Source organism: Pipra filicauda, unplaced genomic scaffold, assembly GCF_003945595.2.
Source record: "Pipra filicauda isolate LSUMZ 115617 unplaced genomic scaffold, ASM394559v2 scaffold104_size2351352_pilon, whole genome shotgun sequence".
Lineage (NCBI taxonomy): Eukaryota > Metazoa > Chordata > Aves > Passeriformes > Pipridae > Pipra > Pipra filicauda.
The window spans coordinates 1,511,627-1,537,592 of NW_024103485.1; the positions used below are offsets into that span (position 1 = coordinate 1,511,627).

The 25,966-nt window shown below is 40.0% G+C and overlaps 1 protein-coding gene across 1 annotated transcript; it reads right to left on the minus strand.

Moving 5' to 3' along the window:
• Positions 1 to 17,926: 17,926 nt before the first annotated feature.
• LOC114001918 (ras-related and estrogen-regulated growth inhibitor-like protein) lies at positions 17,927 to 25,966 on the minus strand. The gene is made up of 5 exons (XM_039379429.1): positions 25,895 to 25,966; positions 25,733 to 25,789; positions 23,272 to 23,345; positions 21,206 to 21,354; positions 17,927 to 20,094 (listed from the first exon to the last, which is right to left on the minus strand). The coding sequence occupies exons 1-5, from the start codon at positions 25,944 to 25,946 to the stop codon at positions 19,812 to 19,814; spliced, it is 615 nt and encodes a 204-aa protein (XP_039235363.1). The 5' UTR covers positions 25,947 to 25,966; the 3' UTR covers positions 17,927 to 19,811.

Here is a 25,966-nt window from a genome sequence, read left to right on the forward strand (position 1 = left end):
ATTTCAATAATTACATCGATACTCTTGAGTTAAAAGTCATGTGTTTTTCTACGCTTATTAAAAATGCAAGCTAGGAGAGCAAGTAAAGAGGCTGTTCAGAGAGATGTTTACCTCTTTGTGTGCGTGTTTGTTTCTGTGTCTGGACACTGCTGTGTACTGAAAAATAGAAACACAGTAAAACACAAGATGTTTTAGCCTCTGTAGTTTTGGTGCAACGGTGCTGAGCTTGCTTTATAGGCTCCTTTTATAAATATACTGAAAAATGAACTTTTATCCTCCTGAAACATACTCTGCTACTCTAAATTAGAAAAACAGGCAGATTAATGAGGTGAAATATTAACTCTGGAGTGTCAGAATGGCTACCCATGGACATGTTTGTTCATTTAAAGCCATATTTTCATTCCATTTAGCAGCAATAAAATTCTTGGCCCTTATTGTAACACCAAGGATGCGTGAGTTGGGCCGTGGGTTACAGCAGTGGTGGGTGGTTTTGGCAGCCTCTGGATGTGCAGAAGTGGAGCTGTGGCTCTGAGGAGACGCAGGGAATATGGCCAAGGTTCTCTCCCCCTTTCCTGGAGAAGGAGGGGGGATGACATGCTCTCTCCTCCTCTTCCACTCCCTCTGTTGCTGGGTCCCAAGATGAAGAGGCTGAAGAGGGGAAGGAAGAGGAGGGACCAGCATGATTTAAAAAAAAGTTCCTTCCACTACCTGAAGGGGGCCTCCCCCTTAGCACAAGAAGGATGGAGGGGGATTATTTACAAGGTCATGTAGTGACAGGATGAGGGGGAATGGCTTTAAACTGAAAGAGAGTAGGTTTAGATTAGATATTAGGATGAAATTCTTTACTGTGAGAGTGGTGAGGCACTGGAACAGGTTGCCCAGAGAAGCTATGGCTGCCCCATCCCTGGAAGTGTTCAAGGCCAGGTTGGATGGGGCTTGAGGCAACCTGGAAGTGGAATGTGTCCATGCCCATGGCAGGGGAGTTGGAACAAGATGATCTTTAAGATCCCTTCCATACATATTTTTTATATACATATATATATATATATGTATTTATAAACATAGTGGCTGAACCTCATTGTAAGTCATCCTTGGTGAAATTGCTGGCCATTTATTGTGCAAAATGCAGTACCCACTTTAATTAATGAAACATCTCTGTGGGTTATCTCAACAGAGTGATGAACACATATGGCCTGCATAGCTCATGTATGATAACAAAGGAGATATTACAGCCCACCTGAAGAACTTGCTGAGGTTGTCCCACAGCACCACAAAACTCTTAACCTGGGAAGAGTTTGATACCACTAGGCCTTTGACCAGTGATTTTCATCACGTGTAGCTTCTGTAAATGTTCAGGGCCCTGTTCTGGTGGTGTCCATGGGTGTCCATGGGGAGGTTCCAGCACAAAGTTAGGAGAGACTGTTAGCGAGAGACTAATCAGTCCTCTGGACTTGTAAATTGTCTTTATTCAGAGTTCACCATAGCTAAACAATTCAAAGTAGTAGTGAGCATTTGCATGCTTGAAAAGTGTTAGGTGAGGTGTCTCAGCATGTACCAGATACTCTTTCATTTTATTTATGTCACGGAGTAATTGAAAATGTCATTGACATGATGTATGTAATGTGGGTAGCCAGGATATCTAGGGAATAACATCTATTTTTTAAAAAGATGTGCATTTTTTCAGTTAATCAACCTAAGAGATGTGGATATACCTCATTTTTATTAGCTCCTCTTCTCTTTAATTCTTTTTTTCTGTTACGACACGGGACAGTTTCAATATACTTATGCCATATATGTAAGCAAATGTATATACAGCAGATAGAGAATATAAAAGTGATCAATATTTAAGCACTTACATTTAAGGAGAAGGAAGAATATCGGTTTTACCAGTGGCACTCCCTCTTTTAAAATGAAAATTGCAGATTAGGAGGTTTTCAAAGTAGCCTGCGGGCATTGCACACACAGGTCCTGGAAGGCATTTCCTCCTGTAAGTTCAGGGGATTCTGTCAGCTGCTGATCTTGCTCTCACTTTTAAAGTTTGTAAACCACGTCACGTGGGTCACCGAGTACTTTTGTGTGCTTGGAGTGAAGCACATCAAATGTTTGTATGTTGTTGGCTTTTTTGTCTCTACAGTTGGCCCAGAATTTCGCTGAATAGGAAATCCCTGGGTCCATTCAAGTACTGTTTCTGAAGGACTTAGTGATCTGGTTTTGGTGGTTTTGAAAATAAGAGACTGAAAAGTACACTTCTGAATTGAACTGTGTTTTGTCGATTTTAAGTCATGAACTCGGTGTATTCGTGTCAGTTTTGCAGAATAACCATACTTTTTCTTTACAATGTGGAAGTGCAGAACTCAAAATTACTTTTAAAAATGCAGTAAGTTACTAAAAAGACCAAAAGATTAAATACTAGGAAGTATAAATATACAAAAGATATTTATTCAAATATTTGTAGTAGTGTTCTGAGAAGCTGATAGCTCCCATGAACTGCACCAAGAATACAAGTTGTATAACTAGCATATTCCAACCTCCAAATGCCTTTCATGTCAATATGAGAGATACCATCAGGCACTTTGAAAGCACCAACCTATTTATAAAGATACCATCAAAAAACCTGCCTGATGCAGCTGACTTATGAATCAATTATCTGGACTTCACCAATGATATATCTCTTCTGAATTTTAGAGCCATATGTTTAGAGCAACATCGTACACAAGTAGGCTATTCAGCATCCCAACAGGGTTCTTATCTTCATGTATAGGCCTGTCAAAAAGAGAGAGAAAAATATCCTAACTGCAGGACCTGTTTCCCAGAAACAGTTTGTTAAAGGGGCAAAAAAAAAGTTTGTGGATATCAAGTTATATATAACTGGAGGTAGAAGAAAAAGATTGATCAGGAGCAGCATGTATGGGGTGGTTGCTGACAGCAGACAATAAATTTAATTTATTTGAAAACAATTGAAGATGGTCAGTCAGATTTGTATTTAAAAACAAGTTTGTCTCAAGTGGTTGACTCAAGCAGAGACAAGTTTTTTAGCACAGAATTTAAGTTACTGTGAGACAGTATAAACAATCCTGCTTGGACACTGAAAGGAATAATTCTACTGATCTTTCTGTGGACATTAAGGCCCAATGAAGAATTATACAAAGGCAACCATCTCAAGTGTTGTGTCTTGGCTCTTTTCTGTTCAGGCACCTTCATTTCCTTGGTCCCAAATCCTCTTTCCATCTCTAGACACATTTGTAAATTCATAAATTCTAGACAAATTTGTAAATTACTGCGCTTACGCTCTATTAGAGTTTTGCTCCTGCTCTGATAAAGCTGTGTTGAAACAGTAGAGGAAGGGTGTTTGTGAAGCTCTTTGTGTGCAGGACCTTAATGTCACTTGTTACTCCTCGCACCGTCCCTACAGCTGGAGGCTCGAGCTGAGCTCTGGACCCTGGGCTGCCAGAAAAAGGACAGGCAAGGCAGCTGAGGTTGGGAGTAAAAAGCAGCACAGGTTGCTGAAGCAAGTTTATCCAAGGTCAGCCTCTCTCTGTTTCAGTTTAATTTGTTTACTTCTCTGAGGAGATTACAGCGTTGAGCCGTTGGACTGAGTATTAACATTTTCTGAGTTCTCACGGGAAGTCTGAGTTATAACACACCAACAACTAGAAGTGACAAAGCTGGCACATCGTACCAGCCCACAGGAGTCTGCTCATCTCCCTTCCCGTAAGTCATGTCTGCCCTTAATCAATCAGAAATATATCCCGTGGTGTTCCACAACACGACTGGTGGTGTTCGCTGGCGAGGAGAATAACTCAGAAGAAAATAGCGGGACCGAGTGGATAGTTGGCAAGTGAATGTATGATAACATGACAAGTTTTAGATTGGACTTTCATATATGACACTGAGCTGTATTTTTCTAAAGTTACTGGAGATAATGATTATGCAGTCTGAGACAGATTTTTCAGAGGACGAGCGTTTGGTACTTTGGCAAATCCAGTCTCCTGAAAAGTGTAGCAAACCATATATCAGTTTGCAACCCCTGCTGCCACTTTGCCTCCCCCAAAAAAGTTGACATGAAGAAGTTGTATCACCAGCTCTTTCAAGATCTGAGTTACTACCTGGGTATAACTGCTGACTTTTTATATCTTTTTATTATTGGTAACTGTATTGGGATGGGAGAAGAAAACTACCTGAAAAAACCCAAATCTCTAAATCTGAATTCCTTTTGCTAATATAATACGTTGCTGTGATTATGAAAAGGACATGGGCTTATGCTTATAAATATGAGCATGCTGATAATTTGAGGTGATTGATATTTGGATATGAATTCATGAATTTGTAAATGTGGCTTGCAAAAAACTTGTTCTTTCTCATTAAAGTAAGTGATCTCAGTTTCCTGGAAGTTCTATTCTTTCAATACTGGTGATAGTACTTTCTCTAATCCCACAAAACATCCTAAAAGGCAAGATGTCCATAATCCTATCCAGATAATCTAGTCACAGTTTCTGTTTCAATTGCATATAATTTACTACAGGCAGGAATTTTAAAGATAACGTCTAAAAAAACCACAAAAACCAAAGCCCCCCAAGAACCTCCACACCCACGGAAAGCCCCAAAACCAACAAAAAAATCCCAAACAACAATTCATCATTTATATTGAAGTAAGATTCTTCCCTGTGGATGGACACTGTCCACCATAAAATCTATTGTGACTGTACATAAACCCCCAAAAGAGATCAGAAATGGTTCCCAGGTCATGTCTTCAGCCTTTCTACATGGGGTTAATTTTAAAAATTATTGGTAACTTTGGATTTATAAAGGTCTGCATGTTGTATCAGAGAGGTTGAATCCTCCTGCAAGGTGCTCTGTACCCAAGCTCCATCCAAAGTTAGCAGGAAGCTGCAAGGGCTTTAGAGCACCTCTGTATTCTGGCCATTTAAGCATTAATGGATTTGAGGAATTAAACAGCTTCAAGCATAGCAAATATTGACCTCTCCTCAGAAAATATTTACCATCTCATTTATTGTTGTATATCCCCTGCACCAGGATGATATGTTGACATTAGCAGCTATGATTTGCTAGGTGCACTAATGTTCTAAATTGACAAACTCAGCTATTTACTTAAAGGCCCCTCAGATTGATTCCTAGATGCTTTGCTCATTGTCAAGGCATCTGATCCATGTTAAAATGTCACTATGGCTTTAGGTATTTCTGTCTTTATAGTATAATTTTGAGCCTCATTTATTTTATATAAACAACTTGCCAATTTTGTGAGCAATAATATGGCAACTGTTCGTATACATGAGGCGTGTTGTGAGCCAAATGTTTCCAGGCCTTGTTTAAGGAAACATTTTAAGTAGCACAGAAATTTTGCAAAATAAGAAACTGAGGCATACAGCTGGAAGGGATTCACTGCAAGAGGTTTTCATAGTAGCCAATCCCCCTTTTCATAAAGTACTTAGTCACTTGAAAAGTGTTGGACTTCCATGAAGTCAGGAATTTCTAAAACACTTTTCTTTTTATATAGAATTTGTTTCCTGATTGCCAGAACCTGGATGCACAGTCCAACAGCTAGTGTATATTTCCCACCTCTCTTTCTCTGCCCATTGCTAGAGCTTCTAGATAATTCTCCTATAAATAGTCAGAAAACAGAAAAAAAATCTTCCTGTTGTAACTTTTTGTTCTTTCAAGAACTGCTATAAGCTTGAAATTAGGATGAGCACCGAGTCCATAATTTAACATTCTCATGTTTTATTTTGGCTCACCTTTACCTACCCATCTGTGAAACTTAGAGGAAGCTGGAAGAAAAATTAGGAAGAAGAGAAAGGGTCAGTTGACAGGACCTGATCAGTCCAATTACACATTCCTATGCTGTGATTTGAAATGAAATGTAGCCCAAATGCCATATCCATCCTGCATTCTCAGGCTATCCAGCTTTAAAAGCCTGTCACTTAAGTTCGGACTATAGAATCACAAGAACTGACCAAAACATCTTTCATAAAACGCTTTATGCTTTGCTTTGTAAATCTTGTCCGAGAAAGACAAACAACATGTCAAGGCTTAACACAGGTATTTAAAATGAGGAAACTATTTAGACTTCTGCTTCTGTCCCAGGCCCTGAACAGAAAAAGAGTTCTTCACTTCAGCTTCTCCCCAGCTGTGTGGAAAACACTTTTCTTCTTTAAAGAAGAGCTTTGAAAAGAGAGAAGTGATTCACAAAGACAGAATCAAGAATCAAGTTGGTACACACTGTAATTATGGAAAGCACATGTTTAATGGTGATAGGCTATTAAGTTTTATAATCTGAAATCAGTGACATTTGCAATAATTATTATTAATAGCCCAGTTTCTTACTAGTCATATTTAAATGGAGCTTTATGGCTTAACTATCTGAAGTAATCAGCCTCCAGTGGTGTATTATATTAGCCTAAATCAGAGAACAGTTGGGTTGTAAGATGTGCATTCAGCAGCACTCTCTAACTACTTATTATGCTGTAAATAAGGTAAAAATAACTATGAACATTATTTAACCTTAATTACTCAGTGCTTACTAATGGAAAGCCCAACTGAAACCCAGATATAGTTTTCCATAAAGCTGAAGGAAAGATAGTGGCTCTTTGTGAACCTTCACTGAACCTGAGACTGTGCAAGCCAAGGCACAGCACCTTTATACCAGTTCAGAGAAAGTGATTCCAGCACCTTGGGATTGAGTCTCTCACCACCTAAACCTCACATAACACATTCTCTAGATGTTGCGCCACCAATAATTTCTTTAGTGCTGACATCTTTGCTGGCAATACTGCTGTTAGTCATCTGAGAGGGGAAAAAATGAGATTCAAAGAAACAAGAATAATGCAGGTGAACAGAGGCTTATGAAAAATGAGTACAGCAAAGGACAATTTGGAAGACTCCTCTCAGAAATGAGTGGTGGGTGGAAGTGCCTGTCTGTGTCCTTGTCACATATGCTGGGGACTTGAGAACTCCATGTCATTTTAAATTGTCTGAGGATCCTACAAAAGCTCTTTTGAAGCAGCAAGGGCTGATATGCTTTAAGAAGTCACTGGGAGTGCTTTTTCTGAATAGAAATGTGACATTTTAAGAGCCCTTTTTTCTTTTTAAACTGCAATCATGCTTTTATCAAAGGCATGAAACTGTTTTATTTCTTAATACTCACGCAGACAGCATTAACTGTTTCTTTTAAATAGTTTAAATGTTAATTTCAAAGTAAAATGTTTTCTGTTCTTTGGGGGTTTTTTGTTGTTAATGCTCTGGCTTTCTTAAGGACAAACAACATCCAGAACACTTTTACGAAAGGCATTTCTGGATTTGATGTAAGCAGAGAATATCCATTGAAAGAGATAGATCAGGCTCTTTTGTAACAATAAGTGAAATAATTCTTAAGAGGCAAGGAACTAATTGACTCTTCAAAGCCACCTTTCTCAAAGGAGTTAACATCCACAGGATGCATGAAAAGAGCTTTTTTTTTTTCCTTCACCTTTACTAACCCGGCATCTCTTTCATTTTAACTTGTCTGTGTGTTTTACACCTATTTTAAGTGAACTAAAGATGAGCAATTCAAAGAAGTAATGCATTTTCTGTCAGGCCATTACCACTTGTTTTCTCAGCATGTTCTGCAGATCCTGCTAAAGAATGGATCCTGTCATTACAGAAATCAATTGGTGTGCAAGGTGGTCAGCATTTACTGACAACAGACAGTCAGCACTACAGTAAATACAGGGTGTAAAGGAGGTACTCAAAGTATGTCTTTGTTGGACTATATTTGGGTCTGTTAGACCTATAACATGCTTTGTGTTATAGGCAGGTGGTGAATGTCAAGATTTGCATTCATTCTATATATTGCATGCTGCAGTACCTGTTACTAGCTCTGTACCTGGCACATCTGTCAATTTTGTGTCTTGACCTCTGAGTCTGGTACAAAAAATATGCTGTATGCCAAATGTAAATGGAGTGGGGCGAGACTGTGTTAGGATGACAAACGTCAGAGCTGAAGTGAAGGAAGAGTTATCCCACCACACTGGATTTTGAATATTATGTAAAAACTGGTATTCCAGCTATTCTTATTTTTGTACTGGTTTAGGAAATATTTATTTAGATAATTTTCATCTGGTCATCTTAACTTCCATTGAGAGTCCACTGAAATTCTTTAGAAATATCTTTACAACAGGATATTGCAAGGAAGAGGAAGAAGTTTGTAGCCGCCATATGGCCAGGCACGTCTCCATGACTATTCATAACGACTTGGCAATGATTCTTAGCATTGTCCAACCAGGTAGTCCAAAGAAAGCATCCTTCTAGCTCACTGGCTCTCTTTTAGGAGGCAGAAACTTCCCAGTAGCTCAAAGCCTGGAAGCTGTGCTGTCCCCACTGCAGCTCTGACAGGTGAGCAAAGGAAGAGGATGTATGTAACAGAATCATAGAGTTGGACAGGAGAGATGGAAGTCATCTAGTCCAGTCCCTGCTCCAGTTGAGGCTAACTTTAGAATCATAGAGTGGCTTAGGTTGCCAGGGACCTTAAAGATCATCCAGTTCTAACCCCCCTGCCATGGGCAGGGACATCTTCCACTGGACCAGGTTGCTCAGACGTAGATCAAGTTGCTCAGAGCATTTTTTGGTCAAGTTTTAAACATCTCCACAGACAGAGGTTCCACAACCTTTCTGGAAAATTTGTTTCAAGGTTTAAACCATAATCAAATTATTTCCTTATATCCAGTTGTAATTTTCTTTACTATCACTTGTATTAATTGACCTTTTGCTGTGTATCTCTGAGAAGAGGCTGTTCAGCTACCCTAGTAGTTGAAATGGGCAATAAAATCCCACCTCACCCTTCTCTTCTCCAGGCTGAATAAACCCATTTCTCTCAGCCTCTGCTCACATGTCGTGTGTCTTTATTAATCATCTTCATAACCCTGTGTTGAACTAACTCCAGCCTGTTCCTCTTGCACTGGAGGGATAGAAAGTGCACAGTCTTCCAGAAACAGCCACACAAGTGCCAAGTAGAGGGCAACCTGCTCTCCCCTTAATCTGCTCTGTTCTCACTAACACAGTCCAGGATGCAGTTGGAATTCATAGTGACAAGAACATACAATTGACTCACTTTCAACTTGTCCACCAGGACAACCAACTTCTTTCCTGCAGAGCTGCCCTCTCACCTGCACAGTCCTCAGCCAGGCCTGTTGTAGGGAGCTATTGCATCCCAGCTGTAGCATTTGTGTTGTTGGACTAGTGGGGTTCCCTGTTAGCCCAGCCCTTGGGGTTCTCTCTTTTCAGGCTTGCTCAGGGTGGGTTCTCTCCTGTTGCAGGGGATGTCAATGAAGACATTATATAGTGTCAGTGCCAGTATCAGCCCCTGACAAATGCCCGTAGAAACCAGACTCTGTCAGACTTTGAACCACCGAGCACTATCCTTTGAGACTGACCATCCAGAGTCCTCCTGTACAGTCCCTCTCTCCAATGTGCTTTTGACTGTGTCAAAACCTTGCAAAACTCACGGTAAATTGCATCCACTGCTCCGCCTGCGTCCACACAGACACCGGTTTCACCACAGAAAGTGATCAGGTTGATCAGGAACAATTTTTAACTTGTGTTAAAAACTGAGTGTTTCTATTCATGTTCTTTTCCTTTTCGTGTCTGGAAATGTCTTCTAGGGAGACTTGTCACATAATCTTCACAGGGACTGAGGTACAGGTGGCCACCTCAGCCAGGTGTCTACCTCCCTGGTACAGCTCTTCCTGGGGACAGCTGGAGGAATTGGAGGAAGAATTTCTTTTCTTAAAAGAAAATCTTACAGCTGCAGAGACTCGAACATTTTGCAAGAAATATGAAAGCATATGCAGTTAGCTAAGCTGGATTCAAGTGTGCAGATTCATCATCTGTGAAGGAAATACTTGAGACATATCCTAGATAAAAAGCCTACTTCAGATAGTCATTTCAAACTGAAAAACAAATATTCTCCAGGTTTACAGTCCCTCTCGATTTCTTTATTCACCTCTTTTCAAATACTTAGGGTGAAAATGAGAAATCTTGGCATCAAGAATTGCAGGTTCAATTCCTAGCTTGGCTTTCCTTGCTCACAGAAGTATCTGCATAAAATGACAATCATTTTATGACAGTGAAATGGGGGAAAGCTGAAGATTTTAATATTGGATAGTTAGAAAAATTGCCATCAACAACTGGTTATTTCAGTAGAACATTTTTTTTTCATTACTAAAAGTATTATTGATTTCTGTTGGTTTTTTTTTTCTCCCTTTGGAAAGTACAAAGCCCTTAAATAATTTGAGTTTTCACTTATTCCTCAGAATTGCGGCATATGACTGATAACTGCCTTTAGAACTCCTAATAGCTAAATTACAATTATTATGCAAAGACCTACAATAGACAGTTATATGGATTGTTAAATGACTTTGCCTTTTTTGCAAACCATAATCATTTTCCTTTATTAGCTGAAGGATTTCATAATTTAAGGAAGATGAGAACCTATAAGTCACACTTTCAAATAAGGAACATGGATATTGCAAACATTAAATTCTCCCATAAAAATGTTAAGGCATCATTAAACTAGGATCAGATTAATACAATTCAGTCAACTCTAGATAGATACCTCCTGTAATAGGCTGAAACAATACCTAGTGATATAGGATGTATAAGATTTTACTACAATCAATTTATAAACCTATAAAACATACAGGTATCACTCAAAGCCACCATTAATTTCTCAAGCCTTGTATTAAATCAAGTGAATTTGGTAAAGAAAAATATTCCCCGCCCTTACTGTAACTCCCTTTCTATTGTTAGCTGCTATCACAGCATCTTACTTCCACCGTAAGTCAGATGAGAGATGCCTTCTGGTAGAGGTTGACCTGAGAATCTGTGCTTGATTTATCCATCTGTTTAAGCATCTGAAAGATTTTTAAATGAATTTTCAGGGCATAATTTAGTTCTCACTTGTACCACTGTAAACCTGAAGTCATTCTGTGTTTGTTCCAGAGTAACAGCAAGCAGAATTTGACCCTGAGTTTAATCAAATTAAAAACAGAGGCTTGCATTTCCTCTAGTCAGCTGGGCAAAGGGAGGGAGTTATGTGGGGAAAAAGAGGGTTTGGACCACAGGTTCTGTGCATGTTCCTTCCAAAGGTACAAGGTAGCTCTGTGGATCTGGAGGAATGGCACATTCAGAATAGCGTGGCAAAGCCAGTGAGACAAGTGCTTTATTTATCAGCATGTTCTCCCAGTCCAGGGAGTGCCCACCTGCTGTGAAGAGTACAGGTGAGACTGGACTGGACTGCTTCCAATTCCTAACCTGCTCATTAAAAATTTAGCTTAGGTCAGTTTTCACATGACTCTCAACAGGGCCCGTGTGGAATACATCTGTGTTACTTGGACAGCAATTTTGTCACAAAGCATCACCTAGTTAGCAAAACAAACCAATTGGTGCAAAACCAGTCCTTCTATTTGGGGTAGCAGGAAATAAAAATACCTGTTAATAGCAGGGAGGAGTGTTGCTGGCTGTGGTGTCCTCTTAGGAACAACCATTATAAATTCTCTTAGACCAGCATCTCTCTCTCTCCTGTTCTGCATGTAGGTGTCTGTACTCTGTGGCCAAACTGGAAATGCAGGAGTTCCAACAGATGGTCTGTGTTAGCTATTCATCCTGCGAGCTGCGCCTGACAAGTGCTCATACACACATTTAAAGTGTTGTATATGTTGCCCTAATTGAACCTCTGTATGGGTGTACCTGTATTTAAACACGTTAGCATGGATTTCCAAAAACAGGGCAGATTTATTGCATGTGCATAGGGAAAGAAAAGAGAGAGGGAAATGTTTCTCCCATGCCCTCCCACCCCCCAGACACATATCAGTGCACTATATCAAAAACAGATCAGGGCATGATCATAAACTGTCCTATACCTGTTTTATGTATTAGTAATCAGAGTCTGCTACTAAATTCATCGCAATAAGATCCAGAGGTTGAAGCTGGACTGAGAGGAAACAACATAAAGGAGAAAGAGTAACTTGCTAAGCTGAGAAGAGCTGTTGTGACTCCTAGAGATTTACAGCAGCAGTACAGACAAAATCTCTTCGGAGGCACTGTTTAAAAGGCTATATGGGGAAAAAATCAGTTTAACTTGTTGTGTGAAGCCAGACTGGACTATTCAGGACAGACAAACTTGTATGTACTGGCCTTTTTTTTTTTGACATAGGCCTAATTGCATGAATCTTGTACACTCAGAGACAGATACAGCTCCATGCACTACAGTATTTGTTTATAAATCTGTATTAAAGATTCAAAATGTAAGCAAACAGAAGGAGATTTCAAATACAGTAAAAGATGAGTATAGATTAGTTTCTTTGTAAAGCTTTCCCATTTGCATTTAAGATAAGTTATGTGATTTAGTTCAGTATTTGCAGTATTCCCTAAGGTCTATATAGGACAGATCCCAGACTACCTCAGTCATTAAGTGAATCATCTAATGCAATTGAATTCTGAGTGACAGCCAAAATTATATGTAGTTAGTAAAAAATGTTGTTGTATTTAATCATATAATTGTGCATCCATTTAGATCAGCCCAGCAATCATAAGAACCCTTACACACAAGTAGCTTTACCTATGTGACTCGTGGTTAATAAGGAGGAAAGCTCACTCAGAGGGCTTCCTCAGGCAGAGAATTTGAAGAATGAGGCCTACATATATGTCAGCAAGAGACATTTTTATTACTCATTATTGTAGATGAGAATTGTTTTTAAATTAGTTTTTTTTTGCACGCAGCCATCTTGTTGCAAAGTAAAAGATGCTACCCTGGTGATATCTCACATGGATGAAACTATGAAGCAATTTCTGTTATAGTTTACAAATTTAAGAGTGTAAAGGGGAGAAAAGTGGAAGATTCAGCTTAGATTCCAGCCTAGATACCCACTGAACTTTTCCTGAACTGTCCTGTCAGTACATTCTCCCCCAGCACCTTCTGAACCTGTAAGTCAAATTTGACAGAGGAAGTATAGTTTCAAAGTGCATTACCTTCCCCTAAAATTCATTTTAAAAGTCTCAGAGTATCACACAGAGGCCCAGATTAGCACTTTCAGCATGGGAATCAGGAACATGTATGCTTCTGGGCTTCTCATACTATTGTTTGGCTACTGTGGTGTTGTACTGGAGATGTGTTGAGAAACTGGTGTGACTGTGGTCTCACATCAAGTGGTCTAAAGGAAACAGCTCAATGAACAACTTTGTTGTATAGTTAAAGTTCCCATTTAATGAAATATTTTAAGATTAGAGCCATTTGGTGCAAAATCCTCCAGTTGCAAAGAGGAGGACGTGCAACAGCATCAAGGCATAAGTGATGCAGAGATTTTATGCTGTTTGCAAGTAATGAGCTTGGCTCATTCCATATGGCTGGTAATTGCTATCAGAATAAGTCACAAAGTGAGTTAATAGCTTTGCTCACTCACAAATTGCTGAAACATATTTTCCAAGTCAGAAAACAACCGATTAATTGAATCACCAGCTTGGGAGTCAGGAGACCTGATTTAACTTTCTGCTCCACCTTAGGCTTTTGGAGTTACCATAGCCAAGCATCTAAAATATGGCTTTCCTGCAGACTGCAGTGAAGCATCAAGGTCTGCTAGTTAGTTTTAAATGAGCTAGCTTGGAAGCAGTCTGTGGCAGTACTCAGTTAACTCATCCTCAGCTTCATTTCCAGTTCATCCATTAATTTAACGTGTGACAGTTGGATTTCAGGGTGTTTCGTGAAGTTCAGCAGGGATCAAATATAACCCAGCTCTCCGATCAATCATATGAAATAAATTTAGTATTAAATGACCCAGTGGTCATCTCAAGTTAGATGTTAATTGTCTAACCATAGGGACTCAATTGACTTTGTAAAGTAGGACAGATGGGCTCTGTAGTGCTGAAGATGAAGGACAGAGTAGCAGGCAAAGAGCCCCAAGAGGCCATATTTGGAACATGATTCATCTCACCCAACTTTAGAGATCCCCAACTCTAATTACCTTTATAGGTGGTGGAGAGTTTAATGCCTTTTGGAGAGCGATTCATCTACATTATTTGAGGCATCATCCTGATGAAGTAAATTGTTTGGTAGAAAGGCATCTGGCTGAGATGGGAATCTAGAAGCAGATCTCTGTATTGGGCTGGGTGAACCCGACCTTGGAGTCTTTCCAGAAAGTGACCTTGCTCGTGTAAGGATTGACCTTGCACTACAGCTTGCAGATAAGAGAAGAAACAGTCTTACCTAGCTCTGCCTTAGCTCCCTGCCATGACTCTCTGTCATATTCTGGGGATAATACCTACAAGGAAACTGTAAAAAGACAAGGTGGAGGTCAAACCTCTTATCAGACCAATAGGTGTAGCTGGGAACATGATAGAAGCTTTCAAGCCCTTCCTGAGGATATTAATATGCATGGACAGTGTGTTAACAGGAAACCTTTCAGTGCCTTAGACAAGATAGCTGAACTTTATTTCGGTGAAACAGCTGAGCTCAGAAGTGTCAGTCGTGAGAAAAACCTTATCAACATCTGCAGTTTTATTAATAAGGATACTGTCAAACAAAGCCTATGAGATGTCACATTGTTAAACTCAGAATAATCGACAGCAGAACTTTATAGTACTGGAAGGCAGGCTGGGTTTCATCTGTACTTTGTGCTCAGCTTTCTTGGATTTATTAACGTTGATGCTTCAAGCTGAGGAGAAGCCAAAAGGCTTCGCTGCTCAGAGAGGGATGAAATGTAAGGAAAACGCCACGAGAGGGAGATGTTGGAAGCAGGAAAGCTGTCGGGTTTCTCAGCGCTATGCAGCGAGTTACTTTTAAAAGGCACTCGCCAAAAGATGGCTAAACTTTCAGGGGCTCAAAGCATCTTTAAAATAAAGTTTATTCTAGGAGGGAAAAAAAAACAAAAACAAAAACAAAACAAAAAAAAAATCAAAAAAAAAACCCGAACAAACAAACAACCAAAACAAAACAAAACCACAAAGTTGACCACAACCAAAAACCTGTGTGAAGCCTATTTAAAAAGTTGCGTCTATTAAAAACAAAATTTTCACTAGATACCAAAATGCCTGTCGTTTTAAGGTCAGATCTTTCAATTTCTGCTTCCTTTGTATTTATTTCAAGCAGTAAAATGCATTATGTAATTTAGATATGATGCCATTTTGCTGCTGATTATGAACAGAGGGGACAGAAGTGCTTAGACCATTTGGTTGAAGCCCCATGGTAACAGCTCTGTTCACTTGTCCTGCTTGTGGTACGTATTTCTTTGTACTGTTAGATGCCTCCCTGGAAGAACTCTGGATGTTTTACAGAGTTCAGCTGTAATTAAGTGCATATCTGAAGATTAGCCAGTCTTAAAAAAATGAATGTAGCAGTAAAGGGCTCAAGTCGTGTCAAGTAGATAGGGCTAAACGTGGATATTAATAATATAACCAGAGGGACTCAATTTACTTTTGAGGCAATTAAAAGATGACAGAAATTTACAGTCTGTTTCTGGAAAAGAGTAATGTCTGTTTAAAAATAACTTTCTACCCAGAATAGTCTGCCTGTCTCACATAATATCAATTGTGGGAGGGAAAAAAAAAAAACAAACCAACACAACAGAACACTTTGGCATTTACAGCACTGCTTCTTTATGGAAAAATCAAAGTTTTAAAACAATACAAGTTGACAGTTAGGTGCTCAGGTGCACTTTTAGGCATGTAAACAAAGGCTTTGCTTTTCAAACTTGCTGAACAGCACATCAAAATTTAGCTTCTCCTTGTTTTTATTCCCCATGGGCAGGTTAAGGCTATTAAGAGGCCTGTGTTCCTATGGACAGGAGGTGGAGGGTTCATTTTTAATATACAGTTTAATATTGCTCTGGATTATCCGGTAGTTTGGTAATCTGTCTCTTTTTATTATTATTATTTTTATTTAGGGTATTTCTTGCTTCAGAGTGGATAGGCAGGGATTCTTTTCCAGCTTATTAATCAGAACTGGAGTTTGCTCCTCTATCCATAAGCAAAGTATGAAAATTTCACTAACCTAAAGCAGCTGCTCCAACAGGCATCCTGATGGAAAATTAACATATTCTTGGATATTTATTGCACTTTAACTTTGCTTTGAGTGATATTCATGTTCCTCTTCTTTACAGTGTACCCTCTGAAAATACCACTGAATGATTTGGGTCTGATTGCCAGTGAAAACACCAGAACTATTTGAGCCATCATCACAACATTCACCGCTCTGCCTTGCCTCAGAGATGGACAGAATGCCAGGATCAGATATTTTCAAGTATCTGCTGGTGCTCCCTCTTCAAAGCAGTGTAGTCAGATAGAAAGGAAAGCAATAAGACAGTCCCCACATGACTCACAAGGTCTTTGCACTTCTATGTTCTCCCTTCCATCACTTCAGAATTCAGCTTTTAGCAATGGGCTAAAAAATCTACGGTAGTTACTTTTGTCTTCAGAGGATAGCACAGCATCAAAACTTCTGATCCACCTTTCTTATTGTTATCCTGATTTAAATATATTAGAAAGAAACAGCTTGGTTGGTCTACTCAATACTGCACTTAACTCTTCCTTTTTTTCAGGAGTATCATGCTTTAAGCTTTTCTGTGATGTTTTCCCTTCTGCCCTGTTGGGAATGTGACTATAGTGGGATTAAAAAAAAAGAGTTTAATGCATAGACATAATAGCAGGAAAAGAAGCCGAGGTGGTGATAGTCTTGACTGTTTATTTCAAAACTATAGTGAGAAATAGCTTCAAAAACCCCTGAAACCTCTCTGAGAGACAGCATTTGGGAGCCAGGGGCTATTACCTTCATACTTCAGTAGAATCTCCTTGCTTTTATGTCACTGTTTCTGAAGTAAAAACAAGTTGAAGGCAGGAAGAAAGCATCAATTCCGAGTGCCTTTCTGAGGCAAAATTTTACTGAAACTAGAAAGTTCATATAAGCAAGGACTTCCAGGCGTGACAACAAGAAACTTTTAACTCTTGTATGGCAATTTCAAAATCTTTTGGCTAGAAAGGATGGGGTTGTAAGCTGAAGTAATGTGTGGCAACACAAATAGCTGCCTTTCCACACTCTTCAATGAGTTTGATATGCTCTAGGTGATGTCACTGTCAGGGGTGAGCATCACTTACATCATTTACTGTGTGATGCAAGCAGGGTTCTTGCTGATTTTTTGTTTGCAATGTGGCTGCACCAGTTAACATATTACCTTCAGTATTAAAACTGCAAGAGCACTTAGCAAAATATGTATATATATATATATCAGTCTTTATTGGTCTTTTAAGTATTTTCTAAAGGCCTTCGCTTTTAAAAAATATTAATAAAATAGATTTAGAATGGGAGAATGCTTTAAAATTTGGCTCTCTTGCTCATCTGCACTTACCAGCAATAAAAGACAAGTGAAATTCTGATGCTAAGAACATCAAATTTTGTGTATAGTGGGTGTTTTGGTACGCTCAAGCCTAAATGCATCCTGTGTTTCAGCTGGTTTCCAGGTGAGCACAGCCTAGCACACGGATCAGAAGACAGCTACTCTCTGTTCCAACACTCACCCCATCTAGACAAAAAGAGAAGTAAGGCTATGTGGTATGCTACAGGTTCCACCTGTCTGGAAGTCCACATTCCCATTAGTATGAGCAAAACTAATTAGCTTCTCTGTAGCTGTCTTGACTGATTCTTAAAGGATAAAGAATGTTTTTAAAAGGTTCTCTACTCTTCATGGCATAAAGGTACCTGAAGGCTTCTTCACTGTGTTTGGGAATCACAGCCAGAGGTTCACCATTATGCCAAGTGTCTGATTCCCAGATTTACTTTCTCTAATTTGAATTCCAGATCTGCATGGTGCTTCCATTTTACAGCAGTCAAAATAAAAGTCTGTAGCTTTATATAGAAGTAAAGGCGGGGGAAAAAAAGCACATCAGTACATCCATCTTATATCCAGTTTATTTAGTACCGGAGCAGTAAATACAAATAAGAGTTCTCAAATCTGGCAATGCCAGAACTGGTGAGATACAGCTACAACAGCCTATTAGTAGTTCTGGAATCCTGTGTGTGCTGGAAAGCTGAAGGGTGTACATGAGTAGTCTTCAAGTTCAGTTTCATAGATATGGACAATACAGTTTAATACACTGCTCCTGATACTGCAGAGCAGCATCTGTATAAAAATAAAGCAACCCTGTGCCTGCCAACTGAGAACTATATTCCAATATTTGTAGTCTTATAACAAGTGAAATAAACAGTATCTTTTCCTTAAAAAAAGGACACGATCTTTTGTCAAAACTTATTAAAACAAACTTCAGTATTATTTTACAACAGTAATGTTAAGATTATATAGCTTTCTTATGTCATCTTATGGGGGTGAACACTCAAAAATCGAAGTAACCTTGCTCGTTTCAATGCAGGTAAAATTTCAGAGCAGAGGTAGGCTTCAACTCAGCAACTTTCAAAGACTGAATCCTAGCTGTCCCCTGGAATGGGCAGGAGGCAGTAATTCACCTTCAGATCACTTCTCTTCATAATTTCTGCATGAGCACAGCACTTTCAAACACGCTGGGCTAAGCCCTTATTTAGTTGTCTACAGTAAGAGCTCTGAATGTCAACTGACAACACATTTGGACCCATCTGATGTTTAATATCCACATTTGAAATGTGTAGCTAACATAGTGCTTAGTGGCATTTCAATACCACAGTGATGACTAGTTGTAAAGACATCAGTCCTTAGGAAAAACACTCTATGTGAGCACAGGTCTTACCAGCAGGCTGACCTTTAAATCCAGGCAGACATCCTAAAGAACTCGTGCTCTTTACCAGTCCACGTGCTTTCCAAGCTTCTGCTCCCATCTAAAACTGAACAGCCACATCCACCTTACAGGTAATGAAACTTTGTTAAAGCTCACAAAAACTGTGCTGTGAAAGGGATCAGCCCTGGCCTTATGCTGTCTCTGGCTGTAAAATTATTTCACCAAATAACTACCTTGCCAAAGCAGTCCAATGTTCACTGACTAACATTTCACTAACATTTCAGTTCCCACATTTCCCAACCTTCTCTACTTTCTTTCATCACTCATTAAAATAAAAAAAAAAAAAAAGATACCGAAACAGGAGACAATACTGCTTTATATATCTGCTTTCCTACTTCTGGTGCCTCTGCAAGGCAGCTTTGCAGGCAAATAACTTTTGTAGATGGTGACCAAGCATTTAATTCATAAGACTTTCAGTAGGTGTTAGGCACACAAGGCTCTAAGCCGTCCTTCCTTCAGTGAAATACAAACACATTATCATATGCAGCTACACCATTTTGCTTTTCTTCAGTGCAAATGTTCTTGCACAAAAAATTCAACTGCTTCTCAGAATTCTGAAGTAAGATTTTGGTCAGCAAGGCTGAGTTTATCGGAAATTATGGAACACTTAAGGACATGGCTCAGTGGTGGATTTGGCAGTGTCAGGTTAATGTTTGGACTCAAAGATGTTTTCCAAATAAGTGATTCTGTGGAATAACTGTACTTCAGTTGCACCTAGAAGCTCTACCCAAGACCATGTTGGTGTTGAATAAATACAGAATCAAACTCTCCTCTGGAGCAGCTTATGGTTTAAGTGGCACAGCCCTAAACACAGTAAATCTGGAGTAGGACTTGAAATAGAAGGTCAGTCTTCTAGGTCTAGACCATTCACTTGACCATACCATCTCCCACCTTTGGCCTCTACTGTCTTACTCCTCCAGATACCAACCTTTGGAGGAAATTCACTGAATCCCAAGAGCTGCCTCTGCTCCATTATTTCAGCTTGTTCCTACTTCAAGACTAACCATCTTTTACACAGATTTCCTTCTCTTTCCAAACATATTGTTGATTAACTTGGCCATTGACTTTGATCCACTCGGTCGTCTCTTTTCTTTCACTTTGAAATTTGAAGTGATATTCCTCAGGACTTTCGTGAACATTGCCACAACTTCCTGACAATGTTCTGCTGCAGACAGTTCACAGAATTGGCACTTGTTATCCATTGCCAGCTTCTGTCCTTCATCCCAGCCAACTTCCCTCATGTGGCATAAATCCTGTTTATTACCAACCAAAAATATAGATGACTCGACCATTCTGAAATCAAAAAGGTTCCAATTAGAGAAAAGATGTATCACAATACTGTGCTATATTCAGGTGTGTATGAAAAGTCTCTATGTGCAAGATAATTGGCATTGCAAAAAGAAAAAAAAAATCCAAAAGAACCAACCAGCACCCCAACTCTGCCAGAGTTCTGGTTTTCCCTTTGCCACAGTCAAATGTCAAAGGATTTTCCAGACCAGTTATTCTCTATCAGTACATTTTCATTTTGGTTCCTCTACTCAATGAATTAATGTATTTTTAATCCACTGCTGATTTCATCCTCTATACTGCTGAGTATATTGTCAGCACCTGGACTTCACAAAGAAGCAAGCTGATCATTATCCCCATTTGCAGGAAACAGAATAGAGTCCAAGAGATACATCAAGTGTCAGTGGCATAACTCAGAAGAAAACACAGGAAACCTAATTCCAAGCTCCGTTAAATTTTTTCCTTTCAGAGAAAATTAAGAAAGTTCAGCAGTAAAACAGAGAGGAAAGTGTTTTGGTTTTTTACTCCTCTCCAGATATAAGAAAGGGATTTCACTCTCATTTTTTAGAAAGCACCTCAGCTGACAGATGCAGGAATACACACCACCACACGTACTCAGACTTGCAATTTTGGTGGTTCTTTTTGGAAGTAGTTTGTTTCTTACCACGTGGTTACCTGTGTGCACAAATAATGTCGGTGTCACTGCTAAAGGCAGTTTAGGAGACATTCATGGTATTAGACTCCTATATGTTGGGAAATGCTTCCTTCAACCCCCACACAGGTGCATCTCCATCAGTAATCAAGTGGGAGAGTAAAAGCACAGACTGACTGCCAGCTTTATAGCCATGCAAATCACAGCAGAGAGATTTATGGCAATTATTTAAATAGCAATTTTGTAAGAAAGAAAAACAAAAGTCCTGATGTACTTGGCATAGGATACAGTGAAATAGATTGCAATTTGCCACACATTTTACCTCCAGGTACCTTGTTGTTGGCATTGCATTATGTCACTTGGATGCTGCTGGATTTTAATTGCTACTAGGATGCCTACAGCTCACAGAAACGTTCTCGGCTCTTTATTATGTTTGCTGAGGGGAAAAAAAATAATGCCACTTACTTTTTACAAACTCCTGTGTGAGACTCTCGGATCCTGTACAGCAATGCTTTTGCAAATGCAAACGATGCTCTGTCACTGATGTCATAAACAATGATAAATCCATCAGCCCAGTGGAGCTCGTCTGTGAGGGAGAGTTTCCCCTGCTGTGGCTGAAAGAAGTTCAAATTCACATGCAAAAAGAATGTTACTGTTGTCACATCAGAGCATTTTCTTTGTCACTGTGAATGTGAGAATGTTGTATCTTTTATTGCAAAGGATATTTAATAGGCCTAGGTATTGTTATCAAATTCAGGTGAATACTGCTCCAAAAGCCTAATATATAACCATCAGTAAAGATAGCACTTTGGATTACCAACAAATTATGAAAAATTTATGCTTTTTTTAAACAGTAAAAATGCATAACCTGTACAACCACTACTTATGCTGAATATTCTGCAGGGTTACATGTGAAAGAAACACACAGGAGCCATTGATATTTGTGCATTTTCTGGTTATAGCTCTGGTTTATGTGTTTCTAATAATCTGACTACACTAAGCTTAATGACTTTTTTTGGTTTCTTCATCTGCTTGGTTTCCTCATTTGCTTTGTTTCTTCATTGAATTGTTCAAGTCTGAAACACTACCCAGAGGATAAATTTCTAGAGACAGCTAGAAAAAAATCTCCCATCAATCTGCAGTTGAGTTTAAAACAAACTAGTGACAAAAGCTGCTCTAGTGACAATGGGGTTATACCAATCCTTGAGTCCCTTCAACACAAGAAACTGTTGCACTTCTGATTTCCAGAAAGCAACAGCTGCAAACTGTCCTATTAAGCAAAGGAATGTAATTTCAAAACTATTTTAAGTTAGCTTATCCCCATAGATGATTTGGCTGCAGCTAGCAAAACCATGTGACCCAAAATAGATGAAATACCGGAAGCTGATCAGGAAAAAAATAAAGATTAAAAATTGACTTTTGCTCTGTGGAAAACTCGCCTTGAATAGTAAACTGAGGACTGTTAAAGTTGGTCCCTTGCTAGTTTAGGACTTTGCTACTTGCAATGTATATTCTCCAGTGACATCCCAACCTGGTTGCCTTGATTGGCTCAGTAGCACCATTAACATCTGAACTGGGGAGGCTGTAACTTACAGTGAGGGATGGTAACTGAAAGGTGGCAGTGAAAGGGGATGCATGAGAAAGATGAAACAAGTTTCCAGAACTGTCTGAAGACTTCAGCATCTTTAATACAACAGGTTTTTTTAGTGCTGTGGGGACTGTGCAGCACATTTAGGGGTGGGAATGGTGACGTGTGTGTGTGTCACAGCTGTTTCTCGGATGAAGGGACAGTGAGCTTTGTACAACAGGTATCCAGCTACTAGAAGAAAACCTCAGAGAGCAGGAAGATTTCAGGAAGCAGAAACAAAAATGGCACCACTTCCTTCCCCATTCTGGTCTTCTCTTGGGACCTGCTTTTCTTCCCCATCTCTCATGGGATACAGGATCTCCAAAACCCTGTCCTGCCAGAGAAAAGCAATACTGCCTCTGCCTCTTACCTACTCCTGTGCAGACACTAAGAAGTTGGGAATAAAGCAGCAAACAGCTAAAGTTAGGCCTTGTTCTTCAGTAAAAACTAGTACAAGATAGCTCAGAATGCGCTAGCAAGAGGAGAAACAATGTCTACTTTGACCATTTCTGCAGACATTTAGTAAACTGCTTGCTTTATAAACTATAAGCTATATAAAATTTTGTCCATTTAGGGTATTTGAGAAAACTGCATGTAACCCAATAACTTATCTCTGTATCTACCTAAGTAAGGCAAAAGTGGTAAAAGTTATTTCTGTTAGCAAAACTCCAAAATGAAAAGGCATTTACGAAAAATCTAAACAATGAAGGACTTCTTCCATGAAATTGGAAAGTACTCAGCAGGTCTGAGCCACAGCAACTATAAAATTTCAGTCTTTAAAAGAAAACCAGCAAGGAAAAATTCCAACAGCAGACAAGAAGTTTGTAACCCCTCAACCCTTTTTACTATATACACAGATAGAATGAAAAACAGCCTTTCTTTGCCCCCTCCCACCAATTCTTACCTGTGAACAAGGGTCATAAATTTCCAGGTGTATCTGCCTCCCATCCAGGCACAAGTGTTTAGTGTAGATGCATTCTAAAAGATAGACAGTATCCAAAGAAAATCAATGTTAGCGACCTGGGGTGACAGTGAAAAGAAAAGGCAGCAATGCTGACATTGGATAATACTGAGGATTACATGAGTACTCTTTGGTTTGGTTGGTTTTTCAAGGGGTTTTGTCTGTGATTTGTTTCTTTTGCAGGTGAGGAGGGGGTTTGGCTTTGTTGGGGTTTTCAGGGTTAGAGGAGTTTTTTTGTTTGATTTTTTTTTTTAATTATTTTGTTGGCGTGGGGTTTTTTGCAGTGTTGTTGACCGGCTGTTTGCTTTTTCTTTTTTTGAACACACATTGGAAAGAAACATATTTCATTTTGCAACAACCAGCCCCTTGGGCAGACCAACAACACTTCAGTTTGGTGCTTCCATCAAAGTTTTGGTGCAATGGATACTTTCAGACCATAGTTTTCCTCTTCTAAAATGGAGGGAAAGGGGATACACAATGCTCAGAATCAGCTAAATGTTCTTGATCACTCAGCTTGATACCTAAGGCTCAGGATTATGCAAGTAGTCAGCCAGACTATCTGTAGTTCTGATTCTGCACAAAAGCCATTATTGAGCAATACTGTTTATTTACCATGACACCTGGTGCTTTAAGAGTTCTCATACAAGGCAGCATTAGACCTACAGGATTTACAGGATCATGTCCTTAGGATCTAGTCCAAAAATATTTCTGTAGTGTCAGTTCTCAGATTTAGGACTCTCCACCAGCAACACTGGGAACACTACTGCAGACAGACCATCACTATTCTTTTCACCAGCAGCCTGTTCTAAGCAAGTGTGACCAGATTGTGTTCATTGAGTTAGTTGTCAACAGGCTTTCTGCAGTATAACTTCTCAGTTTCTGAGCTACAGAGACATGAACTGGTATTTGCCCTACAGAAAATCCAATTAAAACTGTGTAATGAAGGGTAGGTCTATAATCTCTGGAACTCAGCATCTTCAGCTCAGGACCATGTTAATCTTAAGCATTCTCCATGCCTATCATAAGAGTTCATCTGATGATGAACTATCAGTCCCAAGCATCTCAGAAAATAAAATCTGTAGCCCTTAATTTGTTTAATTATGGTTGTTTCCATAATTAAACAAAATTTTAGTTAATGTTTTGACTCCACTAACAGTGGCACGATCTTTACCACCCCTATTCCCACTTCCCTCCCCCTTCCTCCTTTCTAGAAATAGTGCTGAACGTATCTTCCAACAAACATTTGTTAACAAATGAAAATGTTCTGACACTTGCAGTACTGGAGGCTCAGAACAGGGAAACCTGGTTTTAGTTGCAGGTGGCTTGGCCACACATGGAACACAGAGAACACTATTCAACTTCCATGTGACAGCTCAGACAGACCTAGATCAGCCAGCTAGGACACAAACTATCTTTTCAGTCTGTGTTTGTATTGTAACAAGTATTGGTAGAGCATAAATATACAACTATAACTCTCCCTTCATAATAAATTAATTTTGATATATTTAACACAATTCAGTTTAGTACTTCTGATTTCTTTTTTATCTATGGATCACTGGAAGCTACTCTGATCCCCATGAAAAAAAAATGTGGAAAGACTCCTCCACTTCAGCAGGGAAAGCGAGGCAGATAGCAATCTCTCTGACATCTTAAGTTTTGGGACTTCTCATGCCCATCAGCTGGGGTGGCAGCGCACTTCCGAAGTTGTTTGTGTATCAGTTAAACAGTATTTCTACCCGGGATGTGAAAGTTCGAGTCCTGCTTTGCCACCTCCCAAGACCTTAGAAGTGTCTTAAGGATCAGCATATTAGTTCTGGCACGAATGTGACCTTTTGTCCTCTGTACAGCGAGACTTTCCACAAAGAAATCCAACCAGCGCATTCCTGCTTCGCTGGGGGTTTCGCGTTATGCTTTGATTCACCACCAGTGCCCGATAAACAATCCGTTCCACCTCTCCTCTGGAACCGAAGAGCAGATATTCAGTAGAATAGGTTTGGGGGTGGGTTTGTTGTTGTTTTGTTTGTTTTTTTGTTTTTGTTTTTTTTTACCTAGTCTGTCTCTTTTCTTCACCTCCTCTCTGACTGAGCTGACTTATAACCCACCCTCACTTCCCACTCGCAGTCCGGTCATCCTCCCTTCCCCGGTTCGGGGCGATCCCTGCACAGACACCCCGCTCGTCCTTCTCCCTCCTCAGAGTTTACCCTTAGCCAGGACCTCCCGCTGATAACCGAGCGGAAACTTGAATCTTCCCGAAAAGTTCTGCGAAACCGCGCTTTTACCCGGTTTCCCGATCAAATAAGTGCTCGAACCGCCGCGTCTTGCGCTCCCCGGGGGAACCCCGAGCGGATCCCCCCCGGATCCCTCTCCCAGCCCTCCTTCCCTCCCTCCGTCCCGCGGCGCTCACCGGCGTTGGACGCGTATTCCCCGATGAACCGCCGGGTCAGGAACCGCACGGTCAGCGCTAAGGGAGGGAAGCACACGCCACGTTTAGCGGGATCGCGCCGCCCCCCTGCACCAAACCCGAGGTACGGCCAAGGCCGGGGGTTCCCTGGGTTTCCCCCCTTACCCGACTTGCCGGCCCCGCTCCCGCCCAGCACGGCCACCTTCACCTCGGCCATGCCGCCGCCACGCCGAGCCC